The 19,295-nt window shown below is 43.3% G+C and overlaps 1 protein-coding gene across 2 annotated transcripts in view; it reads left to right on the plus strand.

Moving 5' to 3' along the window:
- Positions 1–10,308: 10,308 nt before the first annotated feature.
- ANO6 (anoctamin 6) overlaps positions 10,309–19,295 on the plus strand; it is a 212,810-nt gene continuing 203,823 nt past the window's right edge. For both annotated transcript variants that reach the window (XM_050746870.1, XM_050746872.1), the window contains exon 1: positions 10,309–11,053. In XM_050746870.1, the coding sequence (XP_050602827.1) occupies positions 10,984–11,053 (70 nt within the window). In that variant the 5' untranslated portion in view covers positions 10,309–10,983. The remainder of the gene's footprint in view (positions 11,054–19,295) is intronic.

The following is a 19,295-nucleotide window of genomic DNA, read 5'->3' on the forward strand; positions in this document are numbered from 1 at the left end:
AGCCCAGAACTGCAGCAGCAGGTTCCAAGTAAGACCGTCATGGAGGAAAACAAGTTTGTGGAAGATACAGAGAATGGAACACATGGAAGGAAGGCTGGCCCAATACAGCACACAGAGGCAGGCAAATCAGCATCACTGACCAGAGTCTACACCAGGAAGTGAGTCGAGGAAAGGTTGACAAGATCCTCCTGAATGCACACTGCCCAGGTGGGTGAGAACAAACTTGAGGGGTGCCCAAGGCCACCAAAGAAGCAGAGACACCCAAGTATTTGGCCTATTTGCTCCCAGATATTGAGGGGCCCTACAGACACTTTGGGAAGAAAAAGTAAATGTTGACTCACATCTCCATTCTTGAGCATGATTTTGTTCACTTTCCTGATTCAACCAAAAAGGACATTTAATTCTTGTCCAAAACAATCTTCACTTTGACTTGCCTGCTAAGTCTATGAAGTCTTTGTGACTTCTTCCATGATAATCTATAGGGAAAAAAATGTGTAATTTCTGAAAATAATGAGTGAAAATCAACACATAAAGTGATTCTTTGTAAGTATTAATTTCACAGATTGTTTACGAGCTGAAACAGCTCCATCTCCAATGTATAATATATCATCTAAAAATTAAGCCAAGGGAAGGTAGAGTATAACCCAGTGGCTGGCAAACCTTTTCTGGAAAGAGTCAGATAGTAGATATATTCAGATTTGCAGGCCATACAATCTCAGTAAATAAGATATAAAAGGTGCCAAGAGGGCTTAGGTAATTCTGAGTTAAATACGGTCATGAAAACATGCTCCTTTGTCAAGTATAAAAAGTACCTAGCAATGCTCTAGAAAAGGAGATACGTGAATTAAATACTAGTGAAAATGAAGACTAGATGGCAAGTCGGTAAAGTGCCATGGGAAGTCCAGCCATGATGTGGTTTGCCCACATGTTGAAACCACTGCTCTAATCATTGCAGAGGTTATTTCTTTATTCTTTTCTTTTTTCTTTCTTTTTTTTTTTTTTTTTTGAGACAGAGTCTTGTTCTGTCACCAGGCAAGCTGGAGTGCAGTGGCATGATCTCGGCTTACTGCAATCTCCACCTCCCGGGTTCAAGCAATTCTCCTGCCTCAGCCTTCTGAGTAGCTGGGACTACAGGCGCGCGCCACTATGCCCAGCTAATATTTTTTTGTATTTTTAGTAGAGATTGGGTTTCACCATGGCCAGGATGGTCTCGATCTCTCGACCTCGTGATCCGCCTACCTCGACCTCCCAAAGTGCTGGGATTACAGGCATGAGCCACTGCGCCTAGCCTGCAGGGGTTATTTCCAATCTCTTTGTAAGTGTGAGATTCTCATGTCATATTTTCCCTGATACCTTGCTTTTTAAAGTATCACATATTTTAAAAATGGAATTAAAATCAAAATAACTTTGAGGTTGTGTTATAAATCCCCTCCCCACCTGTCCTTACCTCTCACCCCCAACCCCAGCAATGACTCAGATTCCATAATACTGAACTTAGCATGTGGATATTTTGTAGATCTGTGATGTTTTCCATCCTGTATGGCAATTGAGGACAAACTACGGGCAAAGCTGCGGCCTCTACTCAAGTTCATAAGCCCAAAGAATCAAGTTTTTTTTTTTTTTAAGAAAAGTATCCTGCCCACTAACACAGTTGCCCTCATGCTGTGGTTCTAATCTAATCCAGCAATGTGGGTAGCTCTAATCCTAATTTTTGCAATGATCCTTGTACCACAGCAAGAAGGTACACATCAGGACTCGGGAGATTGCCATAGAAAAGGGCACTTTATTCAATTTTTTTTTCCTAAAATCTTCAAGTGGATTTGTTTGCCAGTCTTCCCTAACAAAACAAAAACAAGAACACCTAACTCAGCAAATTATCTGTATTAGTTCATTTTTGAGCAGGGCTACAGGTAATCTGGCCTAATTCCCCACCTCCTTCAACAAAAGAATTCTAATTTCAAGTTTCTGCTTTCCCAACATTAGAACCCTCTCTCCTCAGAACGCAGGTTATCATAGAATCAGAGATTACAGCCCACATCAAAGCCCACTTTCCCATTTCATTTACTCATTGTTCTGTGCATAAGCAAGATGGATCTTGGGGAATGATAATGAATCAAAATAGAAACAAAAATCAGCTGCAATCTGAGTTATCTCTTTACTGGAGCAAATCAGCCCAGTCCTTGGTATTTGATACCCAGCTTTTAAGCTGATATATTTTTCTCCTTCCCAATAAATATAGAATTTTAGAAGTAGGAGTTTGCTTTCACTGGGAAAGTATAGCAAGTTCCAAAAGTCCTTTCTTAAGACCCTAAACTGACAAGACATTTTTAGGTAGTAAGAGGAACAACCAGCTTTTTGCGGTGGGGGGTAAGCTCCCGCATTTGAATTCTAGCTTTGTAGCTTGTATGTGTGCTCTTGGTTCTTGACCCCTGTGCTCTTACACAGAGAAGCAGAAGCAATATAGCAAAGTGGTTAGAGGCACAGATCCTGGAGTCAGACTGCCCAGATTGGAGTCTCAACCCAGTGGAAAGATCTGGCATTCCCCATGTAACCTAGTTATCAAGCTGAGCAACAATGATGGTGGGACAACCAGACAGTGTACACCTCTTACATAATGCAACATGAAGTACACAGCATCTTCTGTGACAGTCTCTTGCCAAAAATGTTTTACTTGAATCTAATTAAGCCTTTGCCTAATGCCCAGATTACAGGAAATACTGGACATTGCATACCACCATTAGAGGAAAAACATCATCCACAGCTATCTTGTTCTCTTGAAAAAGTCAAAGTCATTGGGAACAAAGTTCAGGAGCATAACCAACTGCAGTGTGTGAAATGTGATTGGGTGCTTGTATGAAGAACTTAGCCATACAAGACTAAGACAATTGGGGAGAATTGAATATGAATTGATATTAGTCGATTTCAGGGAAATATTGTCAAATATCCTCTGAATGAATATATTATTTATGTAGGGATGAAGTATTATGATGTCTGCAACATTGACATGGTTCAGTGAAATATCCACAGAAAGACAAACAGATAAATCTCATATAGGAAAATATTCACAATTGTTGAAGCTTAGTGATAGATCTATAGGTATCTGTTATATTATTGTTTCAACTTTTCTATATGTTTTAAAGCTTTCAAAATAAATATACCTACATCTGTATCCACATGTTCTACCTTCCCTGTGGTTCTTGTGATGCAAGTTTTGGCCTGATTTTCATAGCCCACATCTCCAGGGTGTGCTGGAACTCATCAGGTTCACTTACCCAAAGACATCAGAACAGCAACGTCTCCTTCTCTCTCCTACATTATAAATCTTTCCATCTCTTGACCCCCATTTATTTCTCTATCTACCACTGCATTTCTCCACTACTCTACAGAAAAACTCAATTCAAATATTTATTGAGTATCTACTATGTGCCAGGCACTGTTTTAGATGCTGGAGACATGGTAATGAATAACAGACAAAAGCACTGCTCTCATGGAGCTTATCTTTTAGTTGGTGAAAACAGACAAGAAACAGAATAAGGAACCAAATTCTATAGTATGTAAAAGGGAGCTACGAATTAAGGAAAAAAGAAAGCAAAGTAAGAGGGATAAGGAATACAGATTTAGAGGTGCTCAGGGTGGCTGACAACCTGTTTGCGAAATTTATACAGACAGAGCCTCATACCAAGTGACGTGGCTTGGCAAGCAGAGCCTGAGCTAGCCCTCATTTGATCCCCCTGGACCAGGCATTTTGCAGAATAAACATCTTGCACAACCAAACAGAGTGACTCTGGAGATTTTGCAATTTAAATAGGATGGCTTTGTGAAGGCTTTAGCTAGAGTGGGGAGCTGTTGGTAGTTAGAGAAGAGAGATATGATCTGCTTTATGGTTTAAAAGCATTACTTTGCCAAAAAAAACCAAAATAAAAGCATTACTTTGGCTGCTATGTCATGGGTGGACTGTAGGGGACAGAGGTGGAAGCAGGAAAACCAGATAGGAATATAATCCAAGTGACAGAGGATGATGTCACAGATGACACAATGGTAGTGAAGGATGGGCACAGTGATCTAATTCTGGATATATTTCTGATTAGACTAAAAAGGCTTTGCTGATAGAGTGGATATGGGGTATACAAGAAATAGAGGAGTTAATGCTGACTCCAGAGTTTTGGGCCTGAGCAATTAGAAGGATGGAGTTTTGATGACCTGAGATGGAGGTTATGGGTAGACTGGGGTCTGGGAGGAAAATCAGGAGATCAATTTTCAATCTGTTAAATTTTAGTTGCCTATTAGCATTCAAGTGGAGATGGAGAGAAGTCTAGCATTCATGAGTCTCAAGGAGTTTCAAGTGGCATCAAAGAGTTGTCTATAGTCACTATGACCACTTCCTCTTCTTTCATTCTCCTGTGAAGCCATTCCAGACTTTCATTCCCTACTCTGAAACTATTGTGGTCACCAATAAATTCAATGGTTGATTCTCTTCTATCTGAAATAAAACTGTTCTAGCCAGGTGTAGTGGCTCATGCCTGTAATTCCAGCTCTTTGGGAGTCCGAGGCAGGTGGATCACCTGAGGTCAGGAGTTTGAGACCAGTCTGGCCAACATGGTGAAACTCCGTCTCTACTAAAAATACAAAAGTTAGCCAGGTGTGGTGGCATGCACCTGTAATCCCAGCTACTCGGGAGGCTGAGGCACGAGAATCGCTTGAACCCGGGAGGCAGAGGTTGCAGTGAGCTGAGCCCACGCCACTGCACTCCAGCCTGGGCAACAAGAGTGAGACTCCGTATCAAAAAAAAAAAAAAAAAAAAAAAAAAAAAAAAAAAAAAAGCTAGTTTTTACAAAGCCACCCAATCAGATTCATTTGGCCCAGGAGATCATTTCCTCCTTTTGTGAAAAAAAAATTTCAACTTGGCCTCTACAACCTCACCCTTTCCTGTTGTTCCCCATTGCTGACTGACCACTCCTTTTTAGTCTCCTTTGCTGACTATTACTCATTTTCCCCATGCGTATGTTGAAGAGAAGTATCCTAGGGCTCAATCCTCAGACATCATCCCTTTGTAGAAACTCATTTTCCAAGTTATCTTATTCAGTCCTAACTTTATATCTCTAGTGCAAAGCTCTCCTCGCAATTTCAGATTCATGCCTACTGGACATCTCCACATAGATGTCTAATATTACATTCAAACTTATAGGTCCAAAAAAATACACCTACTTCCCCACCCCCTTGCTTTCCTGTAGTCTTTCACATCTCAGACACAGCAACTCCATTCTCATAATAACTTAGGTTAAAATCTGAGAATCATCCTTGACTTTCTTTTTTCCCTCATACCCAAATTCACTACATCAGAAACTCTTTTCAGATCTACCTCAAAACATATAATCCACATGCACCATTACCACCCAGTTCACTGCAATCATCTCTTCACTATATATATATTCATTCTGGATATATTTCTGAATAGACTATATATATATATATATTCACTACATATATATTCTGGATATATTTTTGTCTGTGTGTGTGTGTGTGTGTGTATATATATGTGTGTATATATATATATTTTTTTGAGACGAAGTCTTGCTCTGTTGCCCAGGCTGGCGTGCAATAGCACGATCTTGGCTCACTGCAACCTCTGCCTCCTGGGTTCAAGCCATTCTCCCATCTCATCCTCCCAAGTAGCTGGGATTACAGGCATGCGCCACCACACCCAGCTGATTTTTGTATTTTTAGCAGAGACAGGGTTTCGCCATGTTGGCCAGGCTGGTCTCGAACTCCTGACCTCAGGTGATGTGCCCACCTTGGCCTCCCAAAGTGTTGGGATTACAGGCGTGAGTCACTGTGCCCAGCCAATCTCTTCACTATATTATAGTCTATAGACTAGTCTCCCAACTGGTCTCCCTGTGACATTTGCTATTCTACAGTCCATTTTTCATAAAGCAGTCAGAAAGATCCTTTTAAAATATAAGTTAAATGCCACGCATCTATTTCAAATATGATTTCCATATGATTTAGAGTAAAAGCACAAGTCCTTCTGTTGCCCCACATGGCCCAAAGTGATTTGTAGCACTCCCTCTCTCTCACCAACCTTGACCCCATCTCCTACCACTCTCCTCCTCCACCAGTATGTACTATGGTTTGAATGTGTCCTCCAAAGTCACATGTTGAAATCTTGGTCCACAATGCAGTAGTGTCAGGACCTTGATGAGAGGTGTCTGAGTCATGGACACCACCCTCATTAATGGGTTAATGCCATTATCTTAAGAGTGAGTTTATTATAAAAAGATGAGTTTAATATCATCTCAAGCTTTAGAACCAAATCATGTCCTTTGCAGCAACATGGATGCAGCTGGAGGCCATTATCCTAAGCAGATTAATGCAGGGACAGAAAAACCAAATACTGCACGTTCCCACTTATAAGTAGGAGCTAAACATTTAATACACATGGATACAAAGATGGTAGACACTAGAGACTGCTTAGGGGGGATAGCGGGAGTGGGGTGTTTGGAAAGCTATCTACTGGGTACTATGCTCAATACCTGGCTGCCAGGATCTTCATACACCAAACCTCAGCAACATACAATTTACCTATAACAAAACTGTACGTGTACCCCCAGAACCTAAAATAAAACTAGAAGAAAAGAATTTCAGGATGGCAACCACAGAACCTTTTTTAAAAAAATTATTTTAAGTTCTGGGATACATGTGCAGGATGAGCAGGTTTGTTACATAGGTAAATGTGTGCCATGGTGGTGTGCTGCACCTATCAAACCATCACCTAGGTATTAAGCCTTACATGAATTTGCTATTTATCCTGAAGCTTTCCCTTCCCCAACCCCACTCCCCAACAGTGTGTGTTGTTCCCCTCCCTGTGTCCATGTGTTCTCATTGTTCAGCTCCTGCTTATGAGTGAGAACATGTGGTGTTTGGTTTTCTGTTCCTGCATGAGTTTGCTGAGGATAACGGTTTCCAGCCCCATCCATGTCCCTACGAAGGACATGATCTCATTCCTTTTTGTGGCTGCACAGTATTACATGGTGTATATGTACCACATTTTCTTTCTTTTTTTTTTTTTGAGACGGAGTCTCGCTCTGTCGCCCAGGCTGGAGTGCAGTGGCGCGATCTCGGCTCACTGCAAGCTCCGCCTCCCGGGTTCACGCCATTCTCCTGCCTCAGCCTCCCGAGTAGCTGGGACTACAGGCGCCCACAACCGCGCCCGGCTAATTTTTTGTATTTTTAGTAGAGACGGGGTTTCACCGTGGTCTCGATCTCCTGACCTTGTGATCCGCCCGCCTCGGCCTCCCAAAGTGCTGGGATTACAGGCGTGAGCCACCGCGCCCGGCCACCACATTTTCTTTATCTAATCTGTCATTGATGAGCATTAACCACAGAACATTTAAATCCCAAGTGTTAGGCCCATGAGGGTGTAGGGTTCTGTGTGAATAGACTGTTTGAATGCCCATGAAGCTGACCCTGCCTGGACTAGATAGTAAAGTTATAGGACTGAATGAGTTCTATGGGGAAACATGAGAAGAAAAGAGATCCGGGCCGAAGCTAGAAAAGCAACAACCTTTACAGGATGGGCAGAGAAAGAATATCCTGGTGGCCAAAAATTGTAGTTAATCAGACGAATGAATGAGAAAATAATTGTTCTGTGATCCCTGACTTGAAAAACCTTTGCAAATACAAATAACCTGGCTATATATTAAGAATATTTTATTTCACAAATTATTATTGTATGGGTGATAATTCTTCAGGGGTAAGTGCGTGGTTCTTACATAGGCCTATTATCTTATTTTTGAGGCATATATTGCTCAATTGAAAAAAAATGCACATGTGGTAGGAAATAAAATGGATTAGAGGAAAGAATGTAATTTACTAATAATAGACTCACAGCTAAGGTAAGTAAACAATTCAGTTCTCTTCTAGCAACAGCTACCTTTACATATAAGGCCAACAATGTTTCACTACAACATTTATCAAGGAAGAAAAATGTAAACTCTTAAAAATCTGTGAAGAATTCTGAATGACTAATTAAAACTTGTTGCAAAATCAACTACGATAATTTTCTAACTACAAAGTAACTTTGAGCAAAGTCTTAGTCCATAAAAATGAGAACAAGGCCGGGCGCAGTAGCTCATGCTTGTAATCCCAGCATTTTGGGAGGCAGAGGCGGGCGGATCACGAGGTCAGGAGATCCAGAGGATCCAGGCTAACACGGTGAAACCTCGCCTCTACTAAAAATACAAGAAATTAGTCGGGTTTGGTGGCGGGCGCCTGTAGTCCCAGCTACTCAGCAGGCTGAGGCAGGAGAATGGCGTGAACCCGTAAGGCGTAAGGCGGAGCTTGCAGAGAGCCGGGATCGCGCCACTGCACTCCAGCCTGGGCGACAGCGAGACTTTGTCACAAAAAAAAAAAAAAAAAAAAAAAAAAAGGCCGGTCGCAGTGGCTCAAGCCTGTAATCCCAGCACTTTGGGAGGCCGAGACGGGCGGATCACGAGGTCAGGAAATCGAGACCATCCTGGCTAATACGGTGAAATCCCGTCTCTACTAAAAAAATACAAAAAAACTAGCAGGGGAAGGTGGCGGGTGCCTGTAGTCCCAGCTACTCGGGAGGCTGAGGCAGGAGAATGGCGTAAACCCGGGAGGCGGAACTTGCAGTGGGCCGAGATCCGGCCACTGCACTCCAGCCTGGGCGACAGAGCGAGACTCCCCAAAAAAAAAAAAAAAAAAAAAAAAAAAAAAAAAAAAAAAAAAAAAGAACATTTGGTGAAAGAACTACGGCAGGGAGTTGATAAGACTTTGAATTTAGAATTGTTGGGGGGAAAAGTGATCTGAAAAAAAAAAAATGGATTGGGACATGTCTCTGGAGGTGGTTTATGAAGTGGCTTTGAGCACTGATTCTAAAACAAGCTGTTCGGGTTTTAATCCTGGCTCCGCTATTTATTTCCTGTGTGATTTTGGACAAGTTGCTCAAGTTGCCTCACACCTGAAGAAAAATGATAACAATTTCTAGGGTTGTTATGAGGGTTGAATGACTGGATGCTTATAAAACATGTAAAACTTTTCCTAGTACATAAAAATGACTACACAAAAATTTGTTAAAGGAAAATTGTAAAAATTGATCATGTAACCAAAACACTTTTGAAGTTTCTACTTTTAGTGAGTTTCATAAGCTCAGGGGAGAGGGTTCAGTGAAAGAAAACAATCTCTTCTCATCTTTCTTCTCCCATCATTTTTTTATCCTAACTTCAGAGTACTACATTGTTGTCTCTTTATACTAAAAACAATTCTCTTTATTCAAAAAAAGTACCTCAAGAAACAAGTATAGTGTTTCCCAGATATTTTCTTAAAAGTAATTTCATCATGTCTTTTCATGTATATATTCATGGCTATTTTCCCAGTGAAGATTGGTCTCAATATTTTATTTCTTTCAGAGAGAACATTAAAAATAAGTTAGGAAACTGAGGTGCAAGGATTGCTGGAGGCCAGGAGTTCAAAATCAGCCTGGGCAACATAGTGAGACACCCATTCTACAAAAAATTTAAGAATAAGCCCCACATGGTGGTGTGCTCCGCTTGTAGCACGGAGTTACTGAACTCCCACCTCAGCAACAGAGCGAGACCGTCTCAAAAAAAGCATATGGAAGAAAAAACATGCACAGCAGATTTCGTGTTATTGTGATAACCCTAGCACTTCAGTGGAAAAAAATATAAAAAAAAAATTCAATGAGGAGTAGACAATAACACATATAACCAAGATTTCAAATATACCTTCTAGCCCTTTTGAGAAGTCAAAATTGAACCACCTGAATGCACCAGCTTTTTTGAAAAAAGTTTTGTAGACACGCGATCCCCAAAACCTGCCGTTCAAACAACTCCAAGGGTCTTTAAAGTACTAAATCCCTTTGTATTTGTCGTATTGGTCCCTTTGGTTTCCAGGAAAGCACTAAAAATAAAGATAAAAACTATCTGCCTTAATTTTATTTCACTACTTTCTTTTCTCTTATTATAGCTTTCCACATGGTTTTAGAGGAGTTTACATCTAACTCTAGTGGTCTTCGGCTTCTTCTGCCTCTTTGACACAGACGACTAGTTTCCATTGTACAAATAGGCTGGACGCTTCAGCGATTACCTTCCGACCACTCCCTGTGTGCTCGTGCGGGCGGGGTAGGGGGCGCTTCTCCACTCTCCGCGACCGCTATGTATGCGGAAATCCTCCTGCCTTTGTGCACACGTTTATTTAGAAAATTCTCTCCACCGCCACTCCCTTCCGTCCCGCCCCTTCTTCTTTTGCTTATTCTCTGAGTTTTGCCTCTCCTCCCACCCCCACTCCCCCGTAATCTTACCCTACCCGTATAAGATTCCACTTTCCCACTTCGGAGTAATTTAAGATTCCCCCATTACTAGCTCCACGTCTCCTTTAAAAGCCATTCAAACGAGCTCGCCTTCCAGGGTTCTGCAGTTGTGCTGTAGCAGCATTTCCCCCCTCTCCAGTATCAGACGTTAAAACAAAGCAAGCCGCAGTGTGTGTTCACAGACGACCTTGGAACGAAAAGCTGCCCTGTTTGGGATCAATGTTTAGGGAACCCCGTCCACTCCCGCACTCACGTGTTCCCGCCTCTCACTCCAGCTAGTCCCCCAGCGCGCAGCACCGGACTACTCCCTCTCCAGTCTCGCCTCCCGACTTCCTTCTGCAAGCCTCATAAAACCGGGGAAGTTCAATCATTCCGCAGCGAGCCGCGGCGGCCGCACTGGGCATGCTCAGTCTCCGGGCTCCGCTCGGCAGGCGAGAGGCTTCCTCCGGCTCTGGGCTCCGGTCAGTGGGCGCCTCGGCTCGGCTTTCCCAGGCGCAGGTTGGGCAGACCGGCCCCTGAGCCCAAGTGACAAGGGCCCCGCGGTCCCCGATCCGGCCCCTGGGAGAGCCGCGCCGTTCCGGAACCCGGGAGCCCCCAACTTCGCGCCAAGTTCGGAGCCGCCTTCTGAAGGAGACATGAAAAAGATGAGCAGGAATGTTTTGCTACAAATGGAGGAGGAGGACGACGACGACGATGGGGATATCGGTGAGCGAGGGGTCCCCGCGTCCCCACCCGAGAGCCCTAGCCGACGCGGGAAGAAGTTCGGGGACTGCGCGGGGGCGCTGCGCTCTCGGCGGGGGAGGTTGGCCGGGACACTCGGCTGCTCCGGGCAGGGGAGGAAGCCCGCTGTCCCCGGCTTCCTGCAGACTGAGGCCCCGGTGCGGCCCCGGCGGGGCGGAGGCGCGGGGTGCGTTGGTGCCCCGAGATCAGGCTCCGGACGGGCGGGGGATGCTGCCCCTGAAAAAGGCAGGCAGCTGCGGGGACGCCTCTGCGTGCGGAAGTCTCCACTCAGAAGCAACTTTGGGGTCACTTCCCCGCCTCCCACAGTGCTAGGGATGCCGAGGAGCCTGGGCACTGGGGCGAGCCCCTGGGCGGGGTCCGGGGAGCAGGCCCGCGTTTGGAGGACAGGGTGTGACCCACCTGAATCCTCGTTAAAGTAAAAGCCGACCGACGGCTCTGGGAGGGTTGAGGCCTGGCAGGGTGGCCCAGGGAAGTGATTTGTGGCCGCTAGGCGCGCGCTGGAAATCCTTTCCCATCTGCGGAGCCTGCCGGGGCTGTGATCAGAGGAGGAATCCCCCAGGCGGGGTGGACCGCAGGGCCTTTCCCACTCGTCCTGAGGGGCCCTGGGGCTTGGGGAGCAAACCTGGGGTGACCCATTTCTTGTTAGAGTGAAAAATGCATGGGAATGACAAGCTGAACGGAGGGAAAGCTGTTTTAAGAGCAAAAAAAGAAAAAAAGGTCAAACAAAAGGAGTGAGAGGAGGCGAGGAAGGAGAAAGGAATGGGAAGACTAGAGAGAAAATCAGGTCCCTAAAGAGAACACTGTCGGGGGATGACGATATAATGGGTCCTTCCAGAAGACTCTAATTAAATTACTAAGCCAGTCTGCTGTGGCGACTCGGCTTAGACTCCTGGATGCCAAATCAATTTTAAAACAGAACATCCTGCTGATGTTCTAAAGCCCTGTTGTTCTCTAATAACTTTAAAAGTAACTTAATTTTAGGAGTTGGGTGTGGTTTTTATTTCTGTTACAGTTTGGGCACGGATCATTTAGATCAAAAAAATTTGGTAACTTGGTTTTCCAGGGACAAATCTAATGGAGGAGATTACACTCCATGATTTAGTTTCACATTTCATTCATTCATTTAAGAACAATTTACTAGGTATTCATCCTTAAGGAGGGAGCAAATAGTAGTAGTTTTTAATGGGAGAGAAAACTGAAGCACACAGGTTGATCTGCCCAGCTTCTCACACTTTCAAACCCAGGTTTTCTGACTTGTAAGACCAGTGAAGATTAATACTCTTACCACTGGGTCGCTCTGGCTGTTACTGCTGTTTAGCAAGATTACATAGTGCCTGATGATTACACAAAAATATAGGAGCGAAGTTTAAAAAGTTACAATAAAATTGGCACAGTCTGTTTCCCAGGAAAGTATTATTGTCTCTTATGGTGAGGTGCACTGTTTATAATGAGTATTGTAAGTAAATGAGGGCAGAAGCTCAAATGGAAACTGAAGTAAGCAAGAGGCTCTGAGCTTTGTTTGTTTTACTGTGCCAGCAATAGATCTCAGTTTAGAAAGTAATTTGGTCTAGTCTGTGTTTACCTATTGAGGCGTAGTATAAATTCATCATAAGTGTGTGGCAATAAGCTCTTTTTATTTTTAATGACAGATATCATTCATGTTAGTTTTGTCAAATCAAACAGTGTAGATATATTTAAGAAAAAGTTAAATATCTCTACTCCTCACCCTCTAGAAACTACTAATATTAATACTTTAGTGTTAATATTAGTAGGGCATTTCCTACTATTCCTGTGGGGCCCTGGGGCCTCTACTGTAGGGATCATCTCAACATGTTTTATGTGTAGCAACAGGTACCATTTAAAACAGGTCTTGGCAATTTTTTTTTCTTTCAGTGAATGAAAAGATATTGTTGATGTTCTAACACCCAGTATCTATAAATGTGATTTCTTTTCTTCTCTTTTCTTTTCTTTCTTTCGAGATATGGTCTCGCTCTGTCACTCAGGCTAGAGTGCAGTGATGTGATCATGGCTTACTACAGCCTCGACCTACGGTACTCAAGCGATCCTCCCACTTCAGCCTCCCAAGTAGCTGGGACTTTAGGCACCACCATGTCCACCTAGTTGGTTGTTTTTTTGGAAGTACAAATTTAATGTGGGTTGTAGTGATTTTATATCAGAAAATATTTAACTATGCCAATGTTAAGTTTATGCTTTACAAAAGAATACGCCTTTTTAAAGATTACCGGGAGTAGGCTGATAGTGGTGGAAAACCTTTTACAAAATAATTATTACTTCCAACTGTGGGAGAGGAGACTGGTGAAATGAAAATAATTTTAACCTCTGCCTTTAATTTTGCAATGCACATCTGTATTTACGCTGTTGACTAATATATTTCTCCTAGTACTTGATTGTCACTGTCAGTAGCTGTATAATAGTTTGAAACCCACTTGGGTACGGAAGATTTCTGTGAAATCCCTCTATTAATACTACCTTTATAATTCAGAGTGGGAGAATTATTTTTAGAGACAGGGTCTTGCTCCATCACTTAGGCTAGAATGCAGTGACAAGATCATAGTTCACTGCAGCCTTGAACTCCTGGCCTGTAGCCATTCTCCTGTCTCCCAAAGCTCTGCTTCCCAAAGCTCTGGGATTACAGGCATGAGTCACTGTACCCAGCCTTAGAATTATTTTGACACGAGTTCCTGGGAATACCATCGGACATTATAATGGCCTAATTTGCAAGAGACCTCCCCCCCACCCCCGCAAAGAAAAAACTTTCTAACTGAATGAAGTCCCTGATTATATCATAGAGATGCTTTATGTATATATATGGAAATGTGCCCTCTAGTAGCTGGGATTTAGAGCCTTTTAAACAGTGGGTTCCTCCTTACTTTTGAAACACTGTACTTTTATTGTACTTTCAGTTATTCATTTGGAGACAGGGTCTCCCTCTGTCTCTCAGGCTGGAGTGCAGTGGCGCAATCACGGCTCACTGCTGCGTTAACTTCCCAGGCTAAAGGAATTCTCCAACCTTAGCCTCTCGAGTAGCTGGGGCCACAGGCCTGTGACATCCCGCCTGACTAATTTTTGGTTTTTTTCTTTTAGTAGAGACAAGGTCTCACTGTTGCCCAGACTGGTTTCAAACTCCTGAGCTTAAGTGATCCTCCTACCTCGGCCTCCCAAAGTGCTGGGATTACAGGTGTGAGCCACCATGCCTGGCTGTTCAGTACTTTATGTCAGTGTTGCCTCCTAGTTTAGAATGAACTCATCTGGAGAATCAAGGATAGTGTATCTCACTATGGGTGTCTTTTCCTTGTTTGCTTAAGTTACAGCCAGCAGAAATTATTTCCAAAGGTGTGCTTGTGTGGCAACCTGTTGGCATTAGAGCATTTTTGCAATGGGCCACTTATTTCTAAAGCGGTGCCAACAACCAACCACTGAAGCCACATCCAGGCAGTAGTGGTGGGAAATTTGTGTTTGAAGCCCCTGTTGCGCTGGTGGAGATCACATATTGTTGCAAGCCCCTGGGAGGCAGGTTGTGTGGTACCCTGCCAAATGTGCAAAAGAGTGTCCTTGGCTGCTTTTCGCCCCCTCTTTCCCCCACTAATCAGCAAATTAAATTCAGTATCTCTTCCTGTTCGTGTAGAAAGCTATAGGAACAGCTTTTATAGCCAGAATGCAGAAATCAGATTAGTATGCTGCTTTATTTTGTTTCTTCAGTTCTGTTCTCTGTGGTCAAGCTTTGCTGAAGGAGGAAAAGTGGTTCCAAAAAAGACTATCAGGAACTATTCAGACTGTTCAGATAACAAGGCTTTGTTTGTGGATGGTTGGTTGGTTGCTTTGAGTTTCTAATCTGTTTATGTAGTTTACTGTCTGATCCCCATCCCTAACGGCCATGTCACAGAGGACATGGTCCATTACCTTTGAGAGACAATGGTCAAGCTATTTGCTCCCTTTTCAACTGTCACATTTTTACATAGACTTACTTTCCCACACCCACCTCTATTTCCTAATTACCTACTTTAGGTTTAATCACCTGTAAATCTGATACTAACCCCAGTCTTCCTTCATAAACATTGATTGAGCAATCATTCTGTGCTAGTTTCAGGATTAGGTGCTGGGCCACGTGTTGGGAGACCAAAAATGAGTAAGACATACCTGTGTCTTCCAGGAGAAAAGTTCCTTAGAACCAGACTGTGATATTGTGAAATATATAAGGTATTCTTCTAGTTTCTTGGCATGCAACTCCTAAAACTTTTGGAATTTTCAAAGTGATAAGTGTCTTTTTGTATGCTAATAAGTTGACAGATGGCTGGCAGCCCCATCTCCCAAACTGGAGAGAGGTAAGAGCGAGAATGAAGGTTAAGTTGATTACCAGTGGCTAATGATTTAATCAATCATGCCTATGTAATAAAGCCTCCGTAAGAACCCCAAAATTCTGTGAGCTGCCCTGGGAAACTAATGGAACCCAAAGATGGTGTTGCGAGAACCTCAATTTGTAGCTGGTGGATCAGAAACCCAGGCAAAACAACCTGGGACCTGTGATTGTTGTCGGAAGTTGGCGGGGCAGCCTTGTAGGACTAAGCCCTCAACTGAGCTCTGAGGCTTACTGCAGGTGGATAGTATCCGAATTGACTTGATTTAGAGGATACCCAGCTGGTGTTCATTGCTGAAAGACTACTTGTTTGTCATGTGGGGAGAACTCTTCCCACATCTGGTCATAAACGTATTCTGTATTGATTGTATCGAGAGTACAGAAGAACCTGAGTTTGGTTTTCTCTGCATCATCAGACAGAGATTTGCAATAAAAGGTACATATGAAACCAAAGGAGTGACTGGGAGAGAGCTTCACAGAAGAGATTTTTGGGTCAGATGCTGAAAGACTAGGCAAATGTAGTGCAGAGATGGCCTGAGGAGAGTCTGGAGTTCCAAATAGTTGCCTGCAAGGGAAGGTGGGGAGAGGCTATGCCGTGAATTGTATACACTTTAAGGATTTTGGGTTTTACTTTGTGTATGATTTGGAGCTCCTGAAGGATGTTAATGAAAAGATAGGATTGGATTGGCTTTTGGAAAGATCTCCATGGTAGCACGTTCTAAAATGGGTTGGGAAAGGAGACAGTAGAGCTAAGCCTTTCCAGTAGTTGGGGTCAGAAATGCCTGCAGTGGTCATGGAATAGAGAAGAATGGGTCTGAGAGCTTTATGAAAGAGGCGGCATCTGTGTGTTCTCAGCTGCTGATTGTTTCCAGCAAGCAGAGAGGAGCCCAGGATGATGGTGGCAGGAGAAGAGAATTTTCTATTGTTCCAAGTCTTTCAATTTTCCCCTCTGACCATTGGCTCAGACCATTTCCGCCCACCTTTTTTTTTTTTTTTTTTTTTTTTTTTTTTTTTGGAGACGAGTCTCGTTCTGTCACTCGGGCTGGAGTGCAGTGGCACTACCTTGGCTCACTACAAGCTCTGCCTCCCGGGTTCACGCCATTCTCCTGCCTCAGCCTCCTGAGCAGCTGAGACTACAGGTGCCCACCACCACGCCTGGCTAATTTTTTTGTATTTTTAATAGAGACGGGGTTTCACCATGTTAACCAGGAAGGTCTGGATCTCCTGACCTCGTGATCCACCCGTCTCGGCCTCCCAAAGTGCTGGAATTACAGGTGTGAGCCACCACACCCAGCCCCCCCCTTTTTTTTTTTGAGACAGAGTCTCACTCTGTTGCCCAGACTGGAGTGCAATGGCCCAATCTCAGCTCACTACAACCTCTGCCTCCTGGGTTCAAGTGATTCTCCTGCCTCAGCCTCCTGAGTAGCTGGGTTTACAGGCACCCACCACCATGCCCAGCTAATTTTTGTATTTTTAATAGAAATGGGGTTTTGCCATGTTGACCAGGCTGGTTTCGAACTCCTGACCTCGGGTATCTGCCCGCCTCAGCCTCCCAAAGTGCTGAGCAGGCGTGAGCTACCATGCCAGGTGAGACCATTCCCCTTCTTAGTAATTTCAGCCTCACTTCCTCTTTTTCTCAGTGGTTCCCTGTGATATTATGACACATATGTTTTTGTCCATGGTTCCTCTCTTAAAACTACCATAACTCTTGCTGTAATGTTGGGGTGCTTTAGGCCTCAGAAGCAGGCCTTAGAAAACAGTCTCCAGCTTTGACCTGCCCTCTTTTTATCTTTGTCTCTCCAATTTTAGAAACTAAAATTGTAATCTTCCCCCACCTTTCTGTGTGAGAACTGCCCATAAAGAAATTCTCCCATCTACCTTGTCTGAATGTAGGCCATAAGACCCCCCATTTCAGAAGGGATCCTGCCCCACACCCTGGAGGAAGGAATACTGCACAGAGATGCCAGAAAAATCTGATCAGATAGGCCTTGCTGGGTTTCCCCATTCAGTCTATTAGTATTAAATCATATGCTTTTTGTCCAATCACTTTTCAACATGGTTCAGTCATGACTATCCAATGAAGTTTCCATGAAGGTCCAAGCGGACTAGTTCAGGGAATTTCTGGATAGCTGAACAGTGGAGGTACCTGGAGGTGGCTTGCCCTGGGAGGGCGTGAAAACTCTGTGCTTTTTCCCCCATACCTCACTCTATGCATCTCTTCATCTTTATCTTTTATAATAAACTGGTAAATGCAAGTGTTTCCCTGAGTTCCCCAAGCCACTCCGGCAAATTAATGGAACCCAAGGAGGGTGTCGTGGGAACCCCAGTTTATAAACGGTTCATCAGAAGCACAGGTAAAATGACCTGGGGCCTGTGATTGGCATCAGAAGTAGTGAGGGGCAGTTTTGTGGGGCTGAACCCTTAACTGGGATCTGACACCATCTCCAGGTAAATAGCATCAGAATTCACTTGGAGGATACCCAGCTGGTATCCACTGCAGAACTGATTGCTTGCTTGTTGCTGGGGAGAAATCCTTGCACATTTGGTCACTGAAGTCTTCTGTGTTGATTGTTGAGTAAGAGAATGGAAAAAACACTGTGTTTTTCTGCTCACAGACTCCCTCTCCTCCCAAGTCTGTCACAAACCCAGAAAGTTGTTAATGATCCTCCTAGCCCAAAGTGCTCACAATGAATTCTCATTTTTTATTTATTTTTTTGTTCTATGCAGTTAGCACTCATCCTGTATTTTGTCTTTGTTATTCATTACCTTTGCGTTTATTATTCCCACAACTAGCGTGTACATTTCTTGGTGACTGGCCTAGGTTATTTGAGTCTTCTAGAGATCATGCAAAATATCTTAAATGTTATACATATTCCATTGCTATAATTTTTAAGAGTTGCCTCTTTTCCTCATTCTCCTCTAAAATGTAAGCTCCCTGAAGGCTGGTACCTTGTGTGCTTTGTGTTTTAAGCTGTGTTCCTCATGGCACCTTGGTAGGAGCCTAGCAAGTAATTGTGGAAAGAATGGATGATTTATTCTTCTAAGGTAATTTGATTAACATAATGCCTAGTGGTTTCGTGGCCCTAGTAGAATTTTCTTCTTCTGTGGCACTTTGAGATACCCCCAGTTATCTGTTCTGAAAATGCTGAGTGTATGTATTTTACCAGGCACTCTGCTAGGTTCCAGGTTCACTGTTCTCCAGTACCTCACTATCTAGAAAGGAAACAGATAATTTCAGTAACTTGTGATTAATACTGTAATCAAGATCTGTACCAGGTTCAGTGGTGATACCAAGGAGAAAGTATGTGACCTTGCCTAGGGGAATCCAGGGCAACTCTACTGGGGCAGCACCTGAGCCAGCCCTGTTGGGATGAGAAGACAGGTGAGGTCATGGGGCTAGGACAGCAGAGCATCCTGAGTGTTCCTAAAGGCATGATGATTTCTCAGAAATTAAACCTTGATACTACCCTGGCCTTATTCACTATGGCAAGGGGATCATGTTATATATATATCATAAATATATACACGTATAAATATATATGTATACATTATATATACGTGTGTGTGTGTGTATGCACACCCTCTACCAAGGAGATGGCAGCTAATAAAGCAAACTATCCTCAAACTCTCTTTTAGAATAGTCTTGCTTCTTTTTATAAATCTTTTATTATTTTCAATTTCAAATCCACAGACATGATTTATCTTGCACATTCTTTCAAGTCAAATAATAGCTTTCCAAAAGGTTCTCCAGTATCCTTTTAAAATATTTTATTTGGATCTGAGACAAACACAGCTCTAAAAGAATAAGAGTTACTCTTAATTTGTGTTTTA

The sequence above is a fragment of the Macaca thibetana genome, chromosome 11, assembly GCF_024542745.1.
Source record: "Macaca thibetana thibetana isolate TM-01 chromosome 11, ASM2454274v1, whole genome shotgun sequence".
NCBI classification, from domain to species: domain Eukaryota; kingdom Metazoa; phylum Chordata; class Mammalia; order Primates; family Cercopithecidae; genus Macaca; species Macaca thibetana.